The 20,747-nt window shown below is 31.0% G+C and overlaps 2 protein-coding genes across 2 annotated transcripts in view; one reads left to right on the forward strand and one right to left on the reverse strand.

Moving 5' to 3' along the window:
* Window positions 1–20,747, reverse strand: part of LOC140442663 (GTP-binding protein Di-Ras2) — a 1,562,201-nt gene that overhangs the window by 962,756 nt on the left and 578,698 nt on the right. The gene's annotated exons all lie outside the window — the stretch shown is intronic.
* The window catches only part of LOC140442661 (trypsin-1-like), an 84,294-nt gene continuing 80,746 nt past the window's right edge, over window positions 17,200–20,747 (forward strand). Inside the window, exon 1 of the mRNA XM_072533656.1 lies at window positions 17,200–17,345. Within this exon, the coding sequence (XP_072389757.1) occupies window positions 17,306–17,345 (40 nt within the window). The 5' untranslated portion in view covers window positions 17,200–17,305. The remainder of the gene's footprint in view (window positions 17,346–20,747) is intronic.

Below are 20,747 nucleotides of genomic sequence, written 5' to 3' on the forward strand. Positions count from 1 at the left end.
AGACGATTCTCCCAGAGTAGAAAAAGAACATTTCACGGAACAGCTCCAAAATCAAATAGAGCTAATTAAAAAGAACGTGGAGATAATTATAACAGGAGACCTTAACGGCAGAACTGGAAGAAAAGAAAACGATAAAGTAGTGGGGAGATTTGGAGAGGATGAAAAAAACGATAACGGAGAACGTCTGATTGAATTATGCGAACTAAACAACCTAAAAATCACCAACGGATTTTTCAGACATAAAAATATTCATAATTATACATGGACGCAAGAAACACGAAAGCTGAAATCGATAATAGACTACATAATAATCAAACAAGATACCACAACAAAGATCAAAGATGTGCGAGTCAAAAGAGGAGCAGAATGTGGAACGGACCACAGACTACTGACAGCAATGACAGCAAATGAGCATTAATTGGAAACATAACAAGACCCCCTCCACAGAAGAACCGTTGAACATTATAAGAGAAAAACAATACAATATAGAACTACTCCAAGAACAATCAATAAGAGAACTATACCAACAACGTCTAGACCAAAAAGTAATAGAATTCAGATACGGCAACATCGAAGAAATATACGAGCATATAAAGGCGAGTATAAAGCAAGCAGCATTCGAAGCCCTTGGGGAAAAAGAACATATAACAAATAAACAGCACTATTATGAAATAAATGAACCAACAAAAAGAATAATTCAAGAAAAAAAGCAACTATACAGAAAATGGCTGAATACAAACAACGATGAAGTTTATAAAGAATATAGAGAAAAAGATAGAGAAGTGAAAAAACAAATAACACAGCAAAAGAATGAAGAATGGGATAACTGCTTAAATATTGAAACATATATAGGAGGTACAAGAACTTCGGAGTCATGGAAAGTACTAAGAGGATTGAAACAAAACTCAAAAGAAAAAATTAAATTGGGAAATATACAGGACAAAGAATGGAAGGACTACTACAAGGAACTATTAACAGAACAAAGACCACAATTCATTGGAAAAGAAAACAGGCGAAGACGAAGCAGATTCCCACAACAAGAAATAGAAATAACAGATAGGGAAATGAGAACGGCCATAAAAGTAATCAAAATGAGAAAGCACTGGGACCTGGAGGCATCTCACCTGAGCTTATAAAATACGGATCAAAAAAATTACACCGGGTGATCCAATGGATATTTCAGAAAGCCGTAAATGGAGAACAGCTCCCAAAGGAATGGACGGCGGCATATATGACATCTATATTTAAGAAAGGAGATAGAAAACGATGCGAAAACTACAGAGGAATAAGCGTAATATTATCAATAGGAAGATTATATGGGAAGATACTGTAAGAAAAGATAGAGCAAGCAATAAAAGGCAAAATCGGAGAGAATCCGGCAGGCTTCACGGCAGGAAGATCATGCATAGACCACATATACACACTGGAACAACTGTTGGAAAAGAAAAAAGCAAAAATAGAGATATACACTTGGCATTTGTGGACCTGAGAAAGGCGTATGACTCTGTCCAAGGTCAGAACTATGGGAGGCAATGTACAAATTAGAAATACAGACGGAACTCATAGAAGCTAAAAAGCTCTGTATAAAGAAAATAAAGTGTCCATTAAAATGGGAACAAGAATCATAGGAGACTTCACCACAACAAAAGGGCTCCTGCAGGGTTGTTCCACATCTCCAACCCTATTTAAAATATACTTAGAGAAAGCCTTGACTACATGGAAAAGAAAATGCGAAGGCATGGGAGTACCGGTACGGAACGAATACCTATATACATTAAGTTTTGCAGACGATCAAGTAGTGATTGCACAAGACCAAGACGACCTCAGCTACATGATGAAGAAACTACAAGAAGAATATACCAAGGCTGGCCTAGATATTAACCTCGCGAAAACAGAGTACCTATCTACAAGTGAAGAAGACATAGAAGATCTACAGATTGATGACAACGTAACAATCAAAGGAAAGGATAAATTCAAATACCTGGGGTTTATAATCACGAAAAAGGCAACAACAGAGGAAGAAATTACACAAAGATTAGGACAAACAAGAACAGCAATCCGACAACTTAACTCAGTATGGTGGGATAGACACCTAAATATGAAGACAAAAACGCAGATTTATAAAACATTAGTGCGAAGTATTATGACATATGGGGCTGAAAATTGGATCATAAACAAGAAAAACAGCAGTAAGATGGTAGCAACAGAGATGGAATGCCTGCGAAGATGCTGCAGAGTAACAAGAATGGATAGGAGAAGTAATGACGAAATAAAGCAAAGAACATCAATAGAAACAGACATACTAACATATATAGAACAAAAAAGACTGGTATGGACTGAAGTGGTATGTAAGAAGAACTAGCGACAGCAGATGGATAAAGAGAATAACCGAATGGAGCCCCATAGGAAGGAGGAAAAGAGGACGACCCCGAAAATCCTGGAGGAACGAAGTAGACGACGCCATGAGTAAGAGAGGACTAAACGATGGAGAATGGAACAACAGAGAGAGAGATGGAAACGGTTGAGCGAGGGAAGGCAGTGAATACTGTAGAATCCCTAAATATATATAAAAATAATATTTTATTTTTAATATTTAATCTATAATAGTTTAATATTTTATATTATAATATTTTAATCTGTTGTTGTACTTTCATAACAAATAAGTCACTTTTGGAGAGTCGCTGAATTTTTTTCGTAAAGTCGTCTTATGAAATCGACCTACGAAAACAACCAGCGTCATTCTAGTTTGGCAATTTATTTGCTCGAGTTTTGTATTATATTTTTTACCGATTACCAAATTCGTAGCCAATTTTTAGAATCAACAAAATTTTCAAAATAATTAAAAATAAAATTTTTAAAATAATAAACTTTTTGCATAAAAGGACCGGTCTTTTCACCTCTAGATAAATATTGTACTATCTGATAAATAGTTATCTTAAGGATAGACATTTATTTATAAAATAAAATGTACCCATCTTTTTACGTCAAATTATTTTGCGGTTACTTATCTGTAAAATAAATGTAAAATTTATTTGGGAACACACCAATATTTAATTAATTGTCAAAGAAGTCACAATAATGTTTTAATATCTCCTCTGATTATATAATGTGTTATGGCAGAAATAAATTAAATTATGTATAGAAAAATTTAATAACGAATAAAAAAATAACATATGTTAAATGATTCTTCTCAGGTTTTTCCATAACACTAAAATATTATATAAGGTTAGCTCAAACATCTACAACTTTAAAAATTCAGTAATATCTTCATTTAGCAATTCATCTTCAAAATTATCTTAATTTTGATCCTCCGCTAGGTTATACTCGTAGAATGTTGCTCTAGATTAGAACCGTTGAATGTTTTCAATTTTACAGCCACTTCCACTGAATGAAATAGTACCTAAACCTTCCCTTCCGTTACATAAAAAGTTATGTTCCATATCTGGTTCTAATATAAAATTCATTATAGAAATTGGATTGTTTAGTGGACTTCTTAAAATGGCTTTTCTTTATAATCAGAATGTTCTTGTAAGAGACCATTTCTATTATCTCCGTTTAAACTTCTTATCGAGAATACAGAATTATTTATTTTTACCTGGTAGGTACCTGGAAAATCATATCCAAGAAGTATCACGAAATTGTCAGAATTTAAAATCAATATTCTATATATTATATACAAGATTTATTGAAAAATTTGAAAAGTCTTTTTATATATGATTGAATGTATTTTCTAATTGTTAAAATATTCTGACAACCTAGGAACTACGTGCATATTTTTCAATTTGAAATCCAACACTGCTATTATTGAATCAATAGCACCAATACCTCTTGAAAAAGGTTAATCAATCCATTTCTTACTTATCAAGATTATGAAAATATTGAATCCCCAAACTGAGTAAATGAACATATATATACATCTACTTTTAGAATCATTATTAACAACTATTTACAATATTTTCTTAGAACATAGATCACTGTCGGTTTACTTAATCATAATCTTTTAAAAAAGTCTTTATCACTACAAAAATTAAAATGTTCAAATCTGGCATCAAATATTAAATTCTCGTACAAAGTTTATAAACATTAAACATCATACTGATCATACTCTCCGGTTTCTTTAAATCTTTTAATACCCATATCTCCAACCTACACTAAAGAATATTTAGGTTATACTTTTGATTACGCGATAACCTACAACATAATAACGAACTACAGTCAGTATATCTGGTCAGATTGCTTTCCTAGGTAATGCTAGAATTTTAAATCTAAACTAACATAAAACTTTATTAACCATAATAATATACAATTAATATTGTTTATTGTGAATTAAATGTATTGTTTTAATAACAAAAAATGATTGACTTATAAGTTAAAATGTAAGTAGTTCAGAATTCTTTGTTTAGGTGGCGTTAGGAGTTTAAATCTAAAATAACATAAAGCTTTAAATTATTTTGTATTAAATTCTACCTTAATACATATTAAAATTAATTATTAATTATATGAATATGTGGTTAATACAGTATTATTAATTAAATTTATCGTTTTAAGAGCAAAATATGATTGAAATATCTATTGGTGGTAGTTCAGATTCTTTCCTAGATGGCGTTGTTAGTGTACTTGACAAACGGTGTGACCTGTCATCATAGCATTTTATATAGATAGATAATATACAGTACAGGAATCATTCCTAAATATTGGCTGATATCTACTTTTCTACCATTTCCCAAGAAACCAAAGGAAAAGGAATGTCAATATCATCGAACTTTCAGTTTAATAAGCCTCATATTAAAAACATTTTTAACTGTCATTATCGAAAAATACATATACAAAATACTTAAAGAAGATATTAGTGAAACCCAGTTTTGATTTAAAAATGCGACGGGAACTAGAGAATCGCAATTTCATATAAACGTACTTATACAAAGATGCAGGGATGTCACTCAACCAGTATGCCTATGTTTCTTAGATTAGAACAAAGATTTTAATGAAGTTATAAATATAGCCGACTTACACAATAACCCAAAAAGAGAAACTTGAATACGAAGGACAATCGAACTGTTTGCGATTTCCATTATAGTCGGTTCGCTATTTCCAGTCTGAACTGTCTAGTGAATTTAGTAATTATTTTTTTGCAAAGTGATACATTCACTAGACAGTCTGAACTGTCTAGTGAATTTAGTAATTATTTTTTTGCAAAGTGAGTTACTTTTTGACAGACTAGAAGAAACTGGAAATTACTATACAACCAAACACACGTACTCGTAGCCAAGATTAATAGTAAACAAACTAAATAGTAAATAAAATGGAACTTTACGAATTACCGACAATCAATGTTTACTTATTTGCACCATAATATAATAAATAGTTACAGTGCACAGATATACTCTTGAAATATATACAATCCAAAATTTTATGGGTTTAGTATACACTTTCACTATTTATAATAATTCTTTTTTTTTTCAATGAAAGAAGTCTGTAATAAAAGTTTATTTAAGCTTTTAATACTGCGAGATAGGAACTTTTGTGTTCCAGGCTATGAATCTGTCAAAATATGCCCGAGTTGAGCGAATGGACCTTACAATCAGAAACCTGTACTAAAGGAAGAAACTTAAGTATCAGATAAGGCATACATTGAAAAGGGTTCCAGACAAGGATGTGCCTATCCCATTTAATGTGTATTTAGTAGAAATAATTCAGGAAATAATAGATAAATCAAATCAAAGTAAATGGAAGGCTTATTGAATACATACAGTTTGCAGATAATACAGCACTTATAGCTGAAGGTCTAGAGCTTTAGAGTATCTGCAAGAAATGATTGATAGCCTGATAGATATCAGCGAAGATAACGGATTATCCCTAAATATAAAATAGACAATCCATGGTAATCATAAAGAAACAATAACCTCAAGTAAGTCTAAGAATACGCAGGGACCAAATAAAAAATCTCCAAAAATATAAATATACGAAAACTTTAATTAGAGAATAATAACTACATGGAAGAAGTTAGGCCAAGAATGGGATTAGCAAAAAATGCATTCCACAAAATAAAGAAAATTTTCAGTAGTAGCTTCTCTTGTATTTCCTTGGCCTCCATTCCAATAACCTCTTTGTCCACAACCCATCCTTTATTATAGCTATGTGTCCTGCCTATCGCCATTTTATTCTGACTATCCTGTCGATAAATTCAGTCATCTTGGTTTTTCACCTGACTTCTTCGTTTTTTATTTTGTCTCGCATATTTATTCCTAATATGGATCACTCCATTATTCTCTGTGTAGAACTTTGAGTTTGTGAGTCGAGGCTTTTATTAAAGTAAGTGTTTCTGCTCCGTATGTCAACACTGGGAGTACACATTGATCCCATACTTTTCCCTACAGGCATTTGGTCAGCTCACTTTTAAAAGTTTCTCTCAGTTTCTCATATGTTGTCCACCCACGATCGATTCTTCTCTTCAGTTTATGAATCTGATTCAATCATAATTTCATATCCTAGGTATTTATATTTATCTACGAGTTTTACTTCTTTCCCACCAATACTGATGTTTAGGTTGGGTACCAAATTTCTCATTATTTTTGTTTTTGAGATGTTTTTATTTAAACCTACATTTTCTGTAGCCACAAGAGTTCCTATGCCATATTTGTAGCCAGTTCTAAGTACTCAGCTATTATGACTATATCATCGGCGAAAGGTAAGTTACTTAGATATTCTCCATCCATTTTTATTCCCTTTGTCAGCCAATCCAAATTCTTTAAAGCATATTTCACCACAGTATTAAAATGTTTTGGTGACATTGGGTCTCCTTGTGTAACCCCTGCTCTATTTTTATGCGATTACTATTCGTATGTAATTTGACAGTGGTTTTTGACTGTAGGTATATATTGTATAATAATTTTGTATACCTATATTGTAGCCCATATTATTTAAGCGCCTGTAGTCTTTTACTTACATTAACTGTGTCAGAAGCTTTGTGAAAATCGACAAATATAAGTACTGGAGGTTTATTATATTCCATTACTTTCTCTACTAGGGTTTTAATGCTTTGTATATGGTTATTAGTTCCGTAACTTTTTCAGAATCCTGCCTGTTCTTTTGGTTGATAAGCCTCTAATTTTCTTTCCATTCTTTTAACTATTGTTCGCCTAATCAACTTGGCATTACGAAGGAAGATATTGAAAAGTAGTTTGATTTTTTTAGTAGTAGAAGTAATAGAAGTAATAGATCTTCTCTAGGAACACAAAAGTTCCTATCTCGCAGTATTAAAAGCTTAAATAAACTTTTATTACAGACTTCTTTCATTGAAAAAAGAAGAATTATTATAAATAGTGAAAGTGTATACTAAACCCATAAAATTTTGGGTTGTATATATTTCAAAAATATTTCAGTTTTATAATTTAACATAACTATTTATTATATTATGGTGCTAGGGCCTCTTTGATTTCTGATTTTGTTATATTGAGCATTAAATCTGATCCTTGGTTTAGTACCCCAGTATTTACGGTAATTTGAGGTTGCTGATTGTTATCTTTTTCTCTTGATCTTTATAGCTCTGTATAAAATTCTTGCATGTAGTCTAAAAAAATATGTATTACAGACAAACTGGAAGCATTTGAATGATGAGCCTACAGAAAAATGTTAAGTATAAATTGTGTCCATCTTTTTAAACATATCGATGTATTGAGAAAAATGGGAAAAAAAGGAAGTGATGAGTTTGGGAATTTGGGACATATCATGAGATGTGAACGTTATACTCTGCTTCAAGTGATAATACAGAGAAAAATACATAGAAAGAAAAGCCGAGTGATGACGTATCTCGTGGTTGAATAACTTGGGTATGTGGTTTATATGTAACTTCATTAAACTATTTAGCGCAGTAACCTTCTTAGAGGCGATGGGACATAAAGGAGAAGAAAAATAAAAAAAGTCATAAAAAATACATACACTGCGGTATTAACTCAAATAAGAGGCATAACAGTAATATTATATTAATTGACATTGAAAGTACAATAAAATCTAACAACTTACAATACAATATTCTTTATCAGTTATAGAAAATACAAAAAAGATTATTAGTCATGTTTCAAAACTGGTTTTTTTCAATCTTGCTTACTTGTATTACCAATAGCTACTATAGTATATTTGAAGAATAAGCTGGAGTAAATTCTCAGAATACTAATCTTCGCACCTCGAAATACATAGGCGTGCACATCTTCTAACTAAAACGTAATCTTAAAAGAAAAGTTTGCCTTAAATTTATTTGGATATTTAGAACAAAGTAATCCAATCCAATACTGGTTTAAAATAAAAAGATATACATAAAAAGAATAAAAATTCTATTATTTGTGAAACATACAGTTAATATAAAATAATAAAATACAATAAATTATACTGAAACGTAAAATACATACAGCAAAACTGTAAATTTTTATATATTCCTATTAATAAATAATAATATTCTTAATACTAATAATATTGGAAATAAGAATGAAAATTATATTAGCAATAAAAAATAAATAAAAAATAAACAATGAAGTTGTCGGCAATTAGTTCAAATGTAAAATAAACTTCTGAGCTACAGTTTAAAGTTAAGCTTCCTCATATTCTGTTTCAGACGAAGTGTTATCCGATCCGGGATGAATTATTATAGGTTCTATACTGCTATCTATTATATGATCAAGCTTCCACATATTTTTCTCAATATCCATAACGTGATTAATACATTTTTGCCAATGTTCAGTCGTTACTTCGGATATTGATTTATGAAAAAGAATAGTAACATCTGACAATTTAAAAGTTGTATTATTTCGAGCAACATTACTTTTAACTTCGGCCCATACTAATTCAATCGGATTTAGCTCGCAATGATACGGTGGAAGGCGAAGTATTTCAATTCCTCGTTTTTTGGCTATTTCCTCAATGACATATTTTTTATAATTTTGTTTATTAATTTTAGCAAGCTCTAATAATTCTGCTTTTGTCATTGTATCGTCAAAGATTAAATTCTTAGAAGTTAACCACATTGCAATTTCATCTTTCCTCCATTGAGTAGTTGGTAAACGTTCAACTAATCTAGAGTGGTAACTTGCATTGTCCATCACAATAACTGAATTTTTAGGTATGAATTCAATCATCTGTTCGAAATATTCTTCAAACACGTCTCCGTTCATCTCTTCGTGATAATCACAGGTCTTTTTTTATTCAAACAAAAGTAAACCCTCCTTAAGAAATCCATTCATACTACCTATATGGGTAACAATTAATCGTCGACCTTTACCTGTTGGTTCCTTGAAACCAGGTGAATATCCTTCCAGAAATGCTTGTCGACATGTTTTTATAGTTTTGTCTTTCCAAACTCTCCCTACAGTATGACCTTCATTAACCCACGTTTCATCTAAATAATAAATGTTCTTATTTTCTGTCCTCATTTTTTTTATTTTTCTAAGGTAGTCTCGTCTCCAACACACAATTTCTTCGGAATCGATAAGCATTGACTGTCTGCCCACTTTTTCATACTTAAAGTTTAACTCATGCAAAACTTTCCAAAGTTGGTCTCTACTTATTGTGGGTAAATCGGGATCGTCGGTAATGGCTTGTAAAACTTTATCTAAAGTTGGTATTTGTTTGTTAAAAAAAAATGAGTGGACCATTCTACGAATTGCATTTTTGAAGAATTCATCCACATTTACTTTCGACAATTTTGGTCTTCCTGGTCTCGGTTTGGGTGGCGTTATACCAGCTGATTTTTCCTCTTTTAAAATGTTATATACAGTTGATTTTGAATATCCCATTACTTTAGACGAAATTTCAACTATACTATCAACAGTATTGGAAGGATTGTGTTGCTTAAAATAATTGTAGACGTTAAGGATAACACTCTTTTCGTTAAGTGATAAATGATTCAACTTTAATTTTTTAACTGGTGTATAATCACACGTTAATTCCATATTCTATAAACTCACTATTCACTCTTGCAAAAAACAACTGTGTCAGATCTCTTCACTCGCTTATAATCGACTAAACAAAAATTTTCTGATATTAATGAATGACTATTTAAAGACCATTAACCATTTTATTAATCATTGGTTTTCCAAACAAAATCGAAATTTATACTATTTAAGATAGCGTTCACATTTATCAGAAACCATCTTTCGCTAATCGACTTTTTCTATCTAATCTATCAAAAGACCATTAACTAAATACCTGTGTATTTTAAGAGTTTCTTTATTTCTTGTTATTTAATGGGTCATTATCATAACGACAAAAATAACCATAAATAACGTTACTAAAATAAACAGATTTATATAAATATAATATGCTTTGAAAATGGTTTAAATATCTAACAAACCGAAACAAATAATGTAATACCCTTAAAGTACGTCTGTGACCAGCTGAAAAAACCCTAGCCTACACAGTTCTAACAATAGCAGGTATTTAAATTTTACGATAGTCCATGTGACATGGAAAAATTTCTATCTAAATAGTCAAACCCAACGTAAAATAAGCTAAAATATTGACGTTGTACGAAAAGCACACGTACTAAAATATGCTTAACAATTTAGTTTTTTTTTCTGAGAATTTACTCCAGCTTATTCTTCAAATATACTATAATAAGTATTATATAATATATACTAAACTACCGCTAATAAATTTACTTTATACATTGTACACAACTCACATAACCTCTACACTGAAGACTATATAAACACAGATGATGGGAATTCATAAGAGCCTCAAACTGAGTTAATTTACATTGCTTTCATCTCCGTATACACGTGTTACAGTGTAGACATAGTAAATTATTTGGTTGGTAATCGAAGTATTTTATAACTATTTTGCTGAAGATTTATTCATTTATTATCATCATCAAATATAACTGGTTATATTTCGTACCTTATTAAATAACATAAAACCAATTTTTATCTCATATCTCTTTGGGACCCAAGAATACCCAACCATAAATTTTATCCTTCACGTCAACATTTTAGTTACAGGATACTCCCTGTTTGTCTTGAAAATAACAAAAAATAATAATGTAATAAAAAAATATAAATTATTATCGGATTTTCCATTTCAAAGAAAAATAGACTATAATATCTGAAATAACAATTTTTAGGTAACTGAACGCAAGCTTTTATTAAGTTCTAGTGGTATATATTTATCATTAAAAATGGTTTGAAAACAAAACACTGTTTTGTTTTATAAAATAATGGGATCAGATATTAAAAGCTACAAATGCATATTTGCCATAAAATCAATCCAAATGAATGTATTACCTGTAGTGCCATCTATTAGCTAGTGAAAATAACATTAACTTAAAAATGTAGAAATTTTTCTTCTTCATGGGCCGAGCTCGATTATCGAGCGTTGTCTATCAAATTGGCTATAGTAATTTTGTTGACGGCAGCTCGGAAAAGAGATGCAGAGGCTCTGTTAAACCAATCTCTCAGGTTTCTAAACCATGACGTTTTTCTTCGACCTGGCCCTCTTCTTCCGTCTACCTTGCCTTGTATTATTAAATGGAGTATATTATATCTCTCTGGGTAGCGCATAACATGGCCAAAATATTCAAGTTTGCGATTTTGAACTGTTTTGACGACTTTACCATAACTTTTCCCATCCGATGCAAAACAACTTCGTTACGAACTCTATCCACCCAACTTACTCGTAGGATTCTCTGATATACCCAGACTTCAAAGGCTTTCAGTTTCTTGAGAATTGTATCCGTCAAAGTTCAACCTTTGACACTATACAAAAGAGAAGAGAACACATAACATCTCACTAATCTAATTTTCAGACTTAAAGTAATATTGTTTCCACATAACAGTTTCTTCATCTTAAAGAATGCAGTTCTGGCCTTCTCTATCCGTATTCTAATTTCTTTGCTCATGTCCCAGTTCTCATTTAGATTACAACCAAGGTAAGTGATACTGTTAGTTCTCTCCAGTTGTTCACCATAAGCTGTTCACAATCACAGGATCCGCTTTCATTTCAACTTTTGATTCAGTTCCCTCCACTAGTCAAAACTCTATAAATAAGAGCAGTAAAATGAAATATTGTTTGCCTTGGGCCAAAACTCCCGAACGTAAGGGAATATGTGGTACTCAAAGATCTAGTTTTGTAATTTTTTCTACAGTCTATAAAAGAGAACTAGAGGAAAAGGAGGGCGAAAAAAAAATGAAAAGGAGCGAACAAAGTTAGGAAATAAAGCAAAATCATTTTTAAAAAGTAAAGAAAATTCCTGGAAAGGAAAAAGTGATAAACGAAATACTAAGATTAAGGTACTCAAAGAAACATCTTTATTTCAGCAGAAACCAAGTATTTTAGAGGACTTAAAAGTAAACAAGCTTTTAAATTAAGAAGATGTTCGACAGCCCCATGAAAAAAATATGGAAATAGGTCAATTCAAAAAGCACGTTAGAAATCTGTCAGTATTAGGATTTGATCCAGAAGTTTCAGAACTCTGCTCACCACCTAAAAATAATATTTTTATGAATAAGGGTATATGCTTTACATGTACTGAAAATTTTTCCCCAATTAGGTTTGGAGTTAAATGCCAGTGTTCCAGAACATTTTATAAGGGATGTCTTGAAAAATATGATTTATATAAAGAATATTTTGTTTGTAAAACTTGTCTTAAACAACTGGTATAAAGAATATTGTTTTTGTAAAATTTGTTTTTAAAAAATATGTTTATACGTAAGTACCTACTTATTAGGTACTTACGTCTATATTTAGTTTTGTTTTCAATGCTCAATCATAATTTTGATATAAAAATTATGCCAATTACTGGGTGCCAATGATTAAGTACACTGCCAATTACTACATGCCAATAACTAGGAAATGTGTATAATGTCCAAAATAACCTACTTTTGCATTATTTGTTTGAATATTTTTAATAAAATGACATTTAATTTGTGTTCAGTAATAATAGTAAATTATAAAAAAAATTAAAATATCTTCCTATGATGTTACCTATATTAGCAAATCTAATGTTTAAATAACTCTTTTCCTTAAAGTGCTAATAACTGGGTGGTTTACCCTATAAGAGATTTTTAAGATATTGCAAGTTAATCCGCACACTTTCTGACCAATACAACTTATCTAGTAATAATAGTGTAATTATTAATGAATATTACTTTTCTAGAAATGTAAAAATAAGCAACTGGTTACAAAACATTGTAAATTGAAAAATGGAGATACTTATGGCTTAAAAACACACAACAACAGAAATGAGAGCTTTTATTATATCATGTCACTTATGATCAAATTTAATAGAAAACAGAACAAATATTCAAATAAAGTCTGTATGAAGAAAGTTTGATCAATTTAATGTTTTCTGATAAATAATATTTTTATTTTTTTGCGGTGGGTAAATATATAACTGTGAAGCTTCAGTTGATTTGCAAACTTCCAACAATTGGTCTTGAGATTTGTTTATTATTATTGCAAAAGCCAAACGTACAGTAAATTGTAAACGCTTAAAATAAAAAAATAAATTTCGTTTGAATCATCGGTATAAATGGGATCTAGACATACTCTTCTTAGTATGTTCCCTTTGTTAATCGTTGCCTTAATAACATTATATATTAGTTATTTTATAATCAGTCTGGTTAAATTTAACAGTCGACATTGATTATTGTTACACAGCATATTGACAACTGATGCTACTTTTAATTGTATATTGTGAGTTGGGTATCCAGGCAATTTCAATATATTCAAATACTCTCTGGGACAATTGACTAGTTTACAACGGTTTGAACTGTTTTGAACAAAAACAACTTTTGTAGAATTATATAAATTCTGAATGGCCGCATTGAATTATCGTCATCTGTATTTTTTGTTCTAATACTACTGGTTCACTCAGCCAATTATGGGTATTGAACTTTTGCACTACGTGCAGAAAACCACGCTGAATAATTTCTTTCAAGGTTTTAGAGTAACAGAAATCTATGAGTAATATAGTGAATCTGGCTGATGCGATTTTACGATTCCCATTGTTTAAAACTGCTTCTAAAAATAATTACACTGTGATCCACCAAAAATGTTTCGATTGTCACGAATACCCTTAACGTTCTGTCCACTTCCTCTCTAATTACTTTTAGTGAGCCATCTTACATTTGTCCCAAATGATTAATTTGGATGCCTGTAAAATTTTTACCATGCGCTGTTTTTTACGATATAGCAAGCTGGTATTTAATTGATTTGCATGTCCAATGATAATTTTAAGGCATAATTTATAGTCTGTCTTTAATAAAGTTGCAGCCAGATAAAGCCAACGCTAGGGTTACTTACTTGATTTTGCGAGCTGATCCTCGCCAATATTAATAAAATTCCACCAATGTTCAACATTTGGGAAGTAAATTCCACCACATCCGTGTTCACAACTTTTATTAAAGTATCGTACGCAATCCTTTGTTTTTGATTCAATTATGTAATATTTTCAAGCTCTTTCGGTCAATACTTCAGTGTTGAACTGTAGGTCCCTTTGTAAACTCGCGGATACATGCACCACGCATAGGACAATTTGAAGAGGTCATTTCCAAACACGGCACTACTTTATTTGCAATTGTAAACACATGTGTCTATCATGATCAATAATTTATTAAATTTCTGCAGTCGTTTTTAGTAACGAATTCAAAACGCAGTTCTGACATGCTAATAAAAATACTATCAATTTCCAGTTCTAGGACAAGTCAGGTCGACTTGTCTTTGGCATTGTAATTTTAAAAAGTTCTCGCGAACTAAAAAGGTAAAATTAATGACATAGTTGTTTACTCTCAAATATCATTGGTGCATTCAGACATTTTCTTGTAAAGATATATTAAGCTACATACAAAATATGATATTATGTTTCTAAAACGCCGTCTACACGCTTCGTCGCCATCGAAGTTTTTGGGACGAAGTGTCAAAGTAAAGTTAATCAAGGTAAGGTGACTCTTTTCATACTCGTTGAATCGCCGAACAAACTCCGTCGGTGTCGGTAGCGGTAGGCAGGCTTTATTGCACTAGCAATGATATCGAGTAAAGTAAAATCGAGTAATGTCACAGAATAAATAACAATCAGAATGCCCACTCTCAGATGCCGCCTTTGAAGTGTGTCAGCACGTGATCGCCATATTTTAAACGGAAACATAGACTTGGATTGAGAAATTTGTGACAAGCTACGACAGGACTGTAATTTAAATTTTTAGAGAACAATAATTTAGTAAATTTAAAATAATTTAATCCATTCTTCAATTAAAAGTGCGAATAAAATAGTGAAATTTATGTCTATAGCTGCCGTAAATAAATTAAACCGGGTTCATTTTTCCATGCACACCAGATAAAATGTCACTGAACAGTACTAGTTCCGTTGTGTGTGTATGTGTGTGTGTGTGTGCGTGTGTGTGTGTGTGTGTGTGTGTGTGTGTTTGTGTGTGTGTGTGTTTTGTTTTATGGCACTGGAACTAAGCCAATTGGCCAGAACAAATGTGTAAAAGTTATAAGGAAAATGGTTCAGTTAAGTATTAATTTTCACTTAATTTATATCTAATATTATCTTATATTTAATGAATTACACATATTATTATACATAATACTCAATATTATATTATTAATTATCCTTATGATGTAACTGTATTTTTTTTAACTATATTGTTTGGTTTTTGATTCTTTTTTTTTTATAATTTTGTTAGTTATCACAAACGAGATTTAAAAGGAGAGCTAATTTGCCGAAGGGTCGTCTAGGCGGGATTTTATAACACGGGGGGAGGGGACCCTACTAGTTCCGTTTAAATGACTAATTGAGTCTGCGCGAACGAGATGCGCGTACTTATCTTGACAAGCAGAGTGGGCATTCTGATTGTTTATTATTCTGTGGTAATGTAGTGTGACATTTCGTATTCGAACTTCGGACCCTTTGACTCGGACGCCAAAAATCGACACAGAACGGAAGTAGAACGAGGCGAAGCGAAGTCGCATAAAGTAGGGATGGGAAAAACCTACCGGTTTTAACCAAAAACCGGTTTTTTTAGTTTGCAATAACCGGTTTTATCGGTTGTTTTTTGTCCCGATTATAACCGGTTTTTTATTTTTAAAGTAAAAACCGGTTATTAGGTTTTTACGGTGATTAGGATTAGGTTAGGTATTATTTTTGATCCCAATCAAAATTATTATTCTCAAGTAATAATTCCAAACAAAACCATGATTCAAGTTTTATTTTATTTTATAAATACAGAAGCAAACTGAAAGTGCAAACTTGTAACCTATTGGATTAAAAAAACCGAAAACCGGTTTTTGAAAAAACCGGTTTTTTTTGGCCGGTTAAAACCCGCCAGGTTAAACCGTAAGCAAAAAAAAACGGCATAACCGAAAACCGGTGTTTTGTCAAAAACCGCCATCCCTAGCATAAAGTACCTATCTACACTCTCGTACTCGCTGAACTTCGCGAGTAGTATAGTCACCGCTTGAGAGATTAAGTCCCATTTTTTTGTTATGAAAATTATATTTTATGATTGTTGTTTGACTTTTGGATGTTCCCTCTGGAAATAGTTTTCAAAAAAGATTATTTTAAATTAGGGAGTTGTTATTATAAGCAAAATTGTTTGGAGGTTATGTTTTTCAAATTGACGGATGACGGATGTGCGTATGTATTATGTATTTGTGTTTATGTATTATGTGTATATATTTATATATTTTGTGTCGTATGAATATGTATTATATGTAATTGTAGATATTAATATTAATTGTATATGTCGCTAAATTTCTATTAATCCGCTTATGTTGGTATATTCGTGTTGCTGACTTCTTCTTTTGGTATTGGCAACAAGAGCAACAAGGTATTGTATCATATCCTCATTGTTCTAGGCATGTTTGCATATCTGTAATTTGTCGAAGTCTTTATTTTTGATATATGTGTCATATTTGATTTCTGTTGTCTGTCGTTAGGTTTGTTAGGTTTAAAAACCTGTATACATTTGTTAGAGCGTTATTCAAATAGCAATAAAAAAATGTGATGGTGTTTACAAAGTCATGAAAATAATTAAAATACTCATAAAAAACTTTTGAAATAACACTTTCTTATCTATCGTTAAATTTTTAGTATTAATTTAATTGTTTTTCGTGAAAATTTGCCCAGGTAATATCACGAATTTATGCCCAAAACTTATAAAATAGTATATAAAGATACATTGTAGTCCATTAAATTAACATTATTGTATTACTATTAGCCTGAACTTTTTAGCCTTATTTTTTTGTATTGCATATATAAAATACTTTGGTGGATTCTAAGATTTATAATTATGAATCAAAATGGAATACTGCAATATTGATGTGTCTTTGGTTATTCAACAATAACTTTATTTATGCAGGTAAGAAAGAATATTTTATTGTATTTAGAAACAACTTATGTCTTTTTATTTTATTTTTCTCTATATTTTTTGTTTTTATTTTCTTCCTGTTTATTAAACAATTATACTTGTTTATCGACCGATTGATATCTCTATTGAAAGTTGTCACTTCATCTTCTGCGCAGTTGTCCAATACTTCGTTATCCGATTGATGTTTGATCTATTGCTATTTGGAGCAAACGGATCTCTCCCATTCTCTTTTTCTCTGTTTAGTACCTATTCGTTTATAAAATTTAGGCTACATTTTTTTTAATGTCTTTTCACTCCCCTTTTGATCTCTCAACGTATTTCCTGTAATTCTATTCAGTACTGTCTTTACCGTTTACAGTTGTCTTTGTATTGTGGTTGTGTGAAGTCTTGTTTCTGATGTATACGTCATTATTGGTCCAACAGTGGCTTTATAAATTCTTGACTTTATCTCAGTCTTAATATGTTGGTTTCGCTTTAATGTATTATAAAGCATACTGCCCCTCTATTTGCTTTATACTTTATACCTAATAAAATGGTTTTAATGTGAGTTTAATGTAAAACTAGTGAACTTTATACTTAAAATTTCTATCAAACATAGTTATTCTTAAAAATTACAAAAACAACAAATAATTTTATACAGGTTAAATATAAAAACGCATTTTGGATGAACGTTACTTTTACTATTTTACCTAAACAATAATATTTTGCAACAAAAATCTTTTATATTTTAATGAACATTACCTTATGAATAATTGTATCAACCAATATTAAAATGTAATAAAACAATTAATAAAGAGTACAAACTAGACAATACAAAAATATAGTTTATAAAATGGCAAAATCTAACAATTATAAAACTTGTCAAAAAAGTTTAACAATTAATATACTTTGTATACTTTGTAAAACTGTTCTTCGGAGAATAAATTAAATAGAATAAAATATTATAGTATATTATACACATACAATTATACAGTACAACAAGGAACTACAAAACTGTAACTTTAAAAAGAATGCGATTAGAGTGTTATAAAAATAAAAAGGGAAACAAATTAATTTTAAAAATTAAGAAAACTTGTTGAAAAAAAGTAACAATATATTAGGATCGCTCTTACACAATATGTTTATTTAAAAAGCACAAAATCAATTAAAAAATAAAAAAAAACTTGCCTAGTATAGAGTAAAACTAGTTTAGACTAAAACCTAAATATTTGTATTCTAATTAACAAAAATGATTTTACTGTTAAAGCCATCTGTTTTTCACTGAACCTATTGCAGCCAGTTAGCTTAATTTACGTCTGCCATTAACTATTGTGCAAGTCTAAACTTGGGCAAACCTGCTTTAAATGAGATACATGTCGACATTCTCGACTTCCTTAACTCACATCAAATCTTCTAATATGGACAGTAGGTTATGTTATGGCTCACATACTGTGCAAAACATCCGCTGTGCAAAAGGTTGAGGACATTGAGACCCATTTGGAGCAAAGGCAGAGTCAAAAATTCTGTATATTTAACTGTATTATCCAATTAAAACATAAAATTATTATATATATATATATATATATATATATATATATATATATATATATATATATAATTCGTTCCTGTTTTTATATACTAGAAGGGATGATGTGCTATGGAAAAAGCAGAAATCGTTTCCGAATCATGCGCCAATCTAGGAAAACCTGGAAAACCTGCATAAAATGGGGCTGTTTCTTAAAGACTTAAACAAGACTCTGAGGCAAAGATACTCAAAAACAGCAAACTATATCTGGCAATACAGCAAGACACTAGAACACAGACCGCAAACACATTTTGCAGATCAGAGAAGTCCATAAACATATGACGAATCTAATGTACTAATTCTGGAGGGGATATCATAAATACATAGAAAATATATAAGCATATAAGCTATATAAGCAATTTAGTGTAGCACGGCCGGTTTATAACCGACGGTGTTCAACAAAAACACATGCAAGAGCACTATTCTCATATAGGGTTAAAATTAGAAATTTAAAAACTACATATTAAGCAACGAGCTTCCCAAAAGCGGACAGATGTTAATGTAAATTATGGACACTATAAGAAAAAGGCAAAATAATCCCAATGTTTATAAGATTAAGACTGTGTCACTAATTTTAGAATATCCAGATCATGAAGGAACAACCGGGTCATCATCATTTTTTTTTTCCTTTATCCTTATGCGGGGTCGGCTTTTCTAATTAAATTACATAACTTTCCATATATTAATTCCCTCTACCGACATGTCCTACCTAAGTGTTCACTCCCAGGTCTTATTTGGTCATCTTACCCTCCCTACCTATACCAAACCTTCTTAACCTATACTCCCTTATCTTGGAATCAATTAGTGCTACCCTTCGACTTCCCCTAGTATAATTATTCTAAATTTTATCCATTTTTGTCACTCAACTCTTTCATCTAAACATTTTCATTTGCGCCACATGCATTCTTTGTTGCTCTTTCTTTTTAACTGCCCAACATTCAGTTCCGTAGAATATAGCTAGGCTAATGGCTGTTGTAGACAATTTTCCCTTCAGATGCATTGGAATTTCTCTATCAGGCAAAACACTCATTTCATTTCACTTTATTTATCCAACCCTAATTCTACTGCACCTTCACCTATTTCGCCATTACTCTGTAATACCGGAGCTATTTAAAACTTAGGTTAGATATTTAAAGCTATTACTTTTCATAACCATTGTAGCATCCAAAGATATCATTAAATTTTTGTAGTAACTTTATTTTTAAATTAACATTTTAGATACTTTGTTTTTGTCCTACTAAATTTTAAACCTTTTTTTAACAGCTTGTCTCCACTGGTTTATTTTTTGGTCTAAGTCGCTTCCACTATTTCCCTAAAACACTACATCATCAGCATATATTAAACACCAGGGAAAGTTACCCTGTAGTTTGACTGCTATTAGATCCACATCTAATAAGAATAAAAAAGGACTAAGCACCAAGCCTTGCTGCAATTCTACTTTTACATAAAATTTATCATCACCCATACCTGTCCAACACTGGTTGTTACTCGCTTATACATGGCTCCCACAAACTTTGCCTTCACCTGAAACTCCTTTCTTATTGAGTGCTCACTACAAAATCTCTCGAGGACCTCTATGAAATGCTTTCTCAATATCAATACATATGAGCGTTTGTTCCTTTGTTCCTGTATTTTTCCATTAACTGCTTTATAATGAAAATTGCATCTGTTTTTGATCTGCCTTGCACAAAGACAAAACTTATTATGGATATTTCAGTTTCTTCACGTATTTGTATATCAATTACTCTCTTCCATATTTTCGTAGTTTGACTAAGTTGTTTTATGGCCCTTTAGTTTGAACATTGTATATATATTTCTTGTTTTTTAAT

The sequence above is a fragment of the Diabrotica undecimpunctata genome, chromosome 6 (assembly GCF_040954645.1).
Source record: "Diabrotica undecimpunctata isolate CICGRU chromosome 6, icDiaUnde3, whole genome shotgun sequence".
Lineage (NCBI taxonomy): Eukaryota > Metazoa > Arthropoda > Insecta > Coleoptera > Chrysomelidae > Diabrotica > Diabrotica undecimpunctata.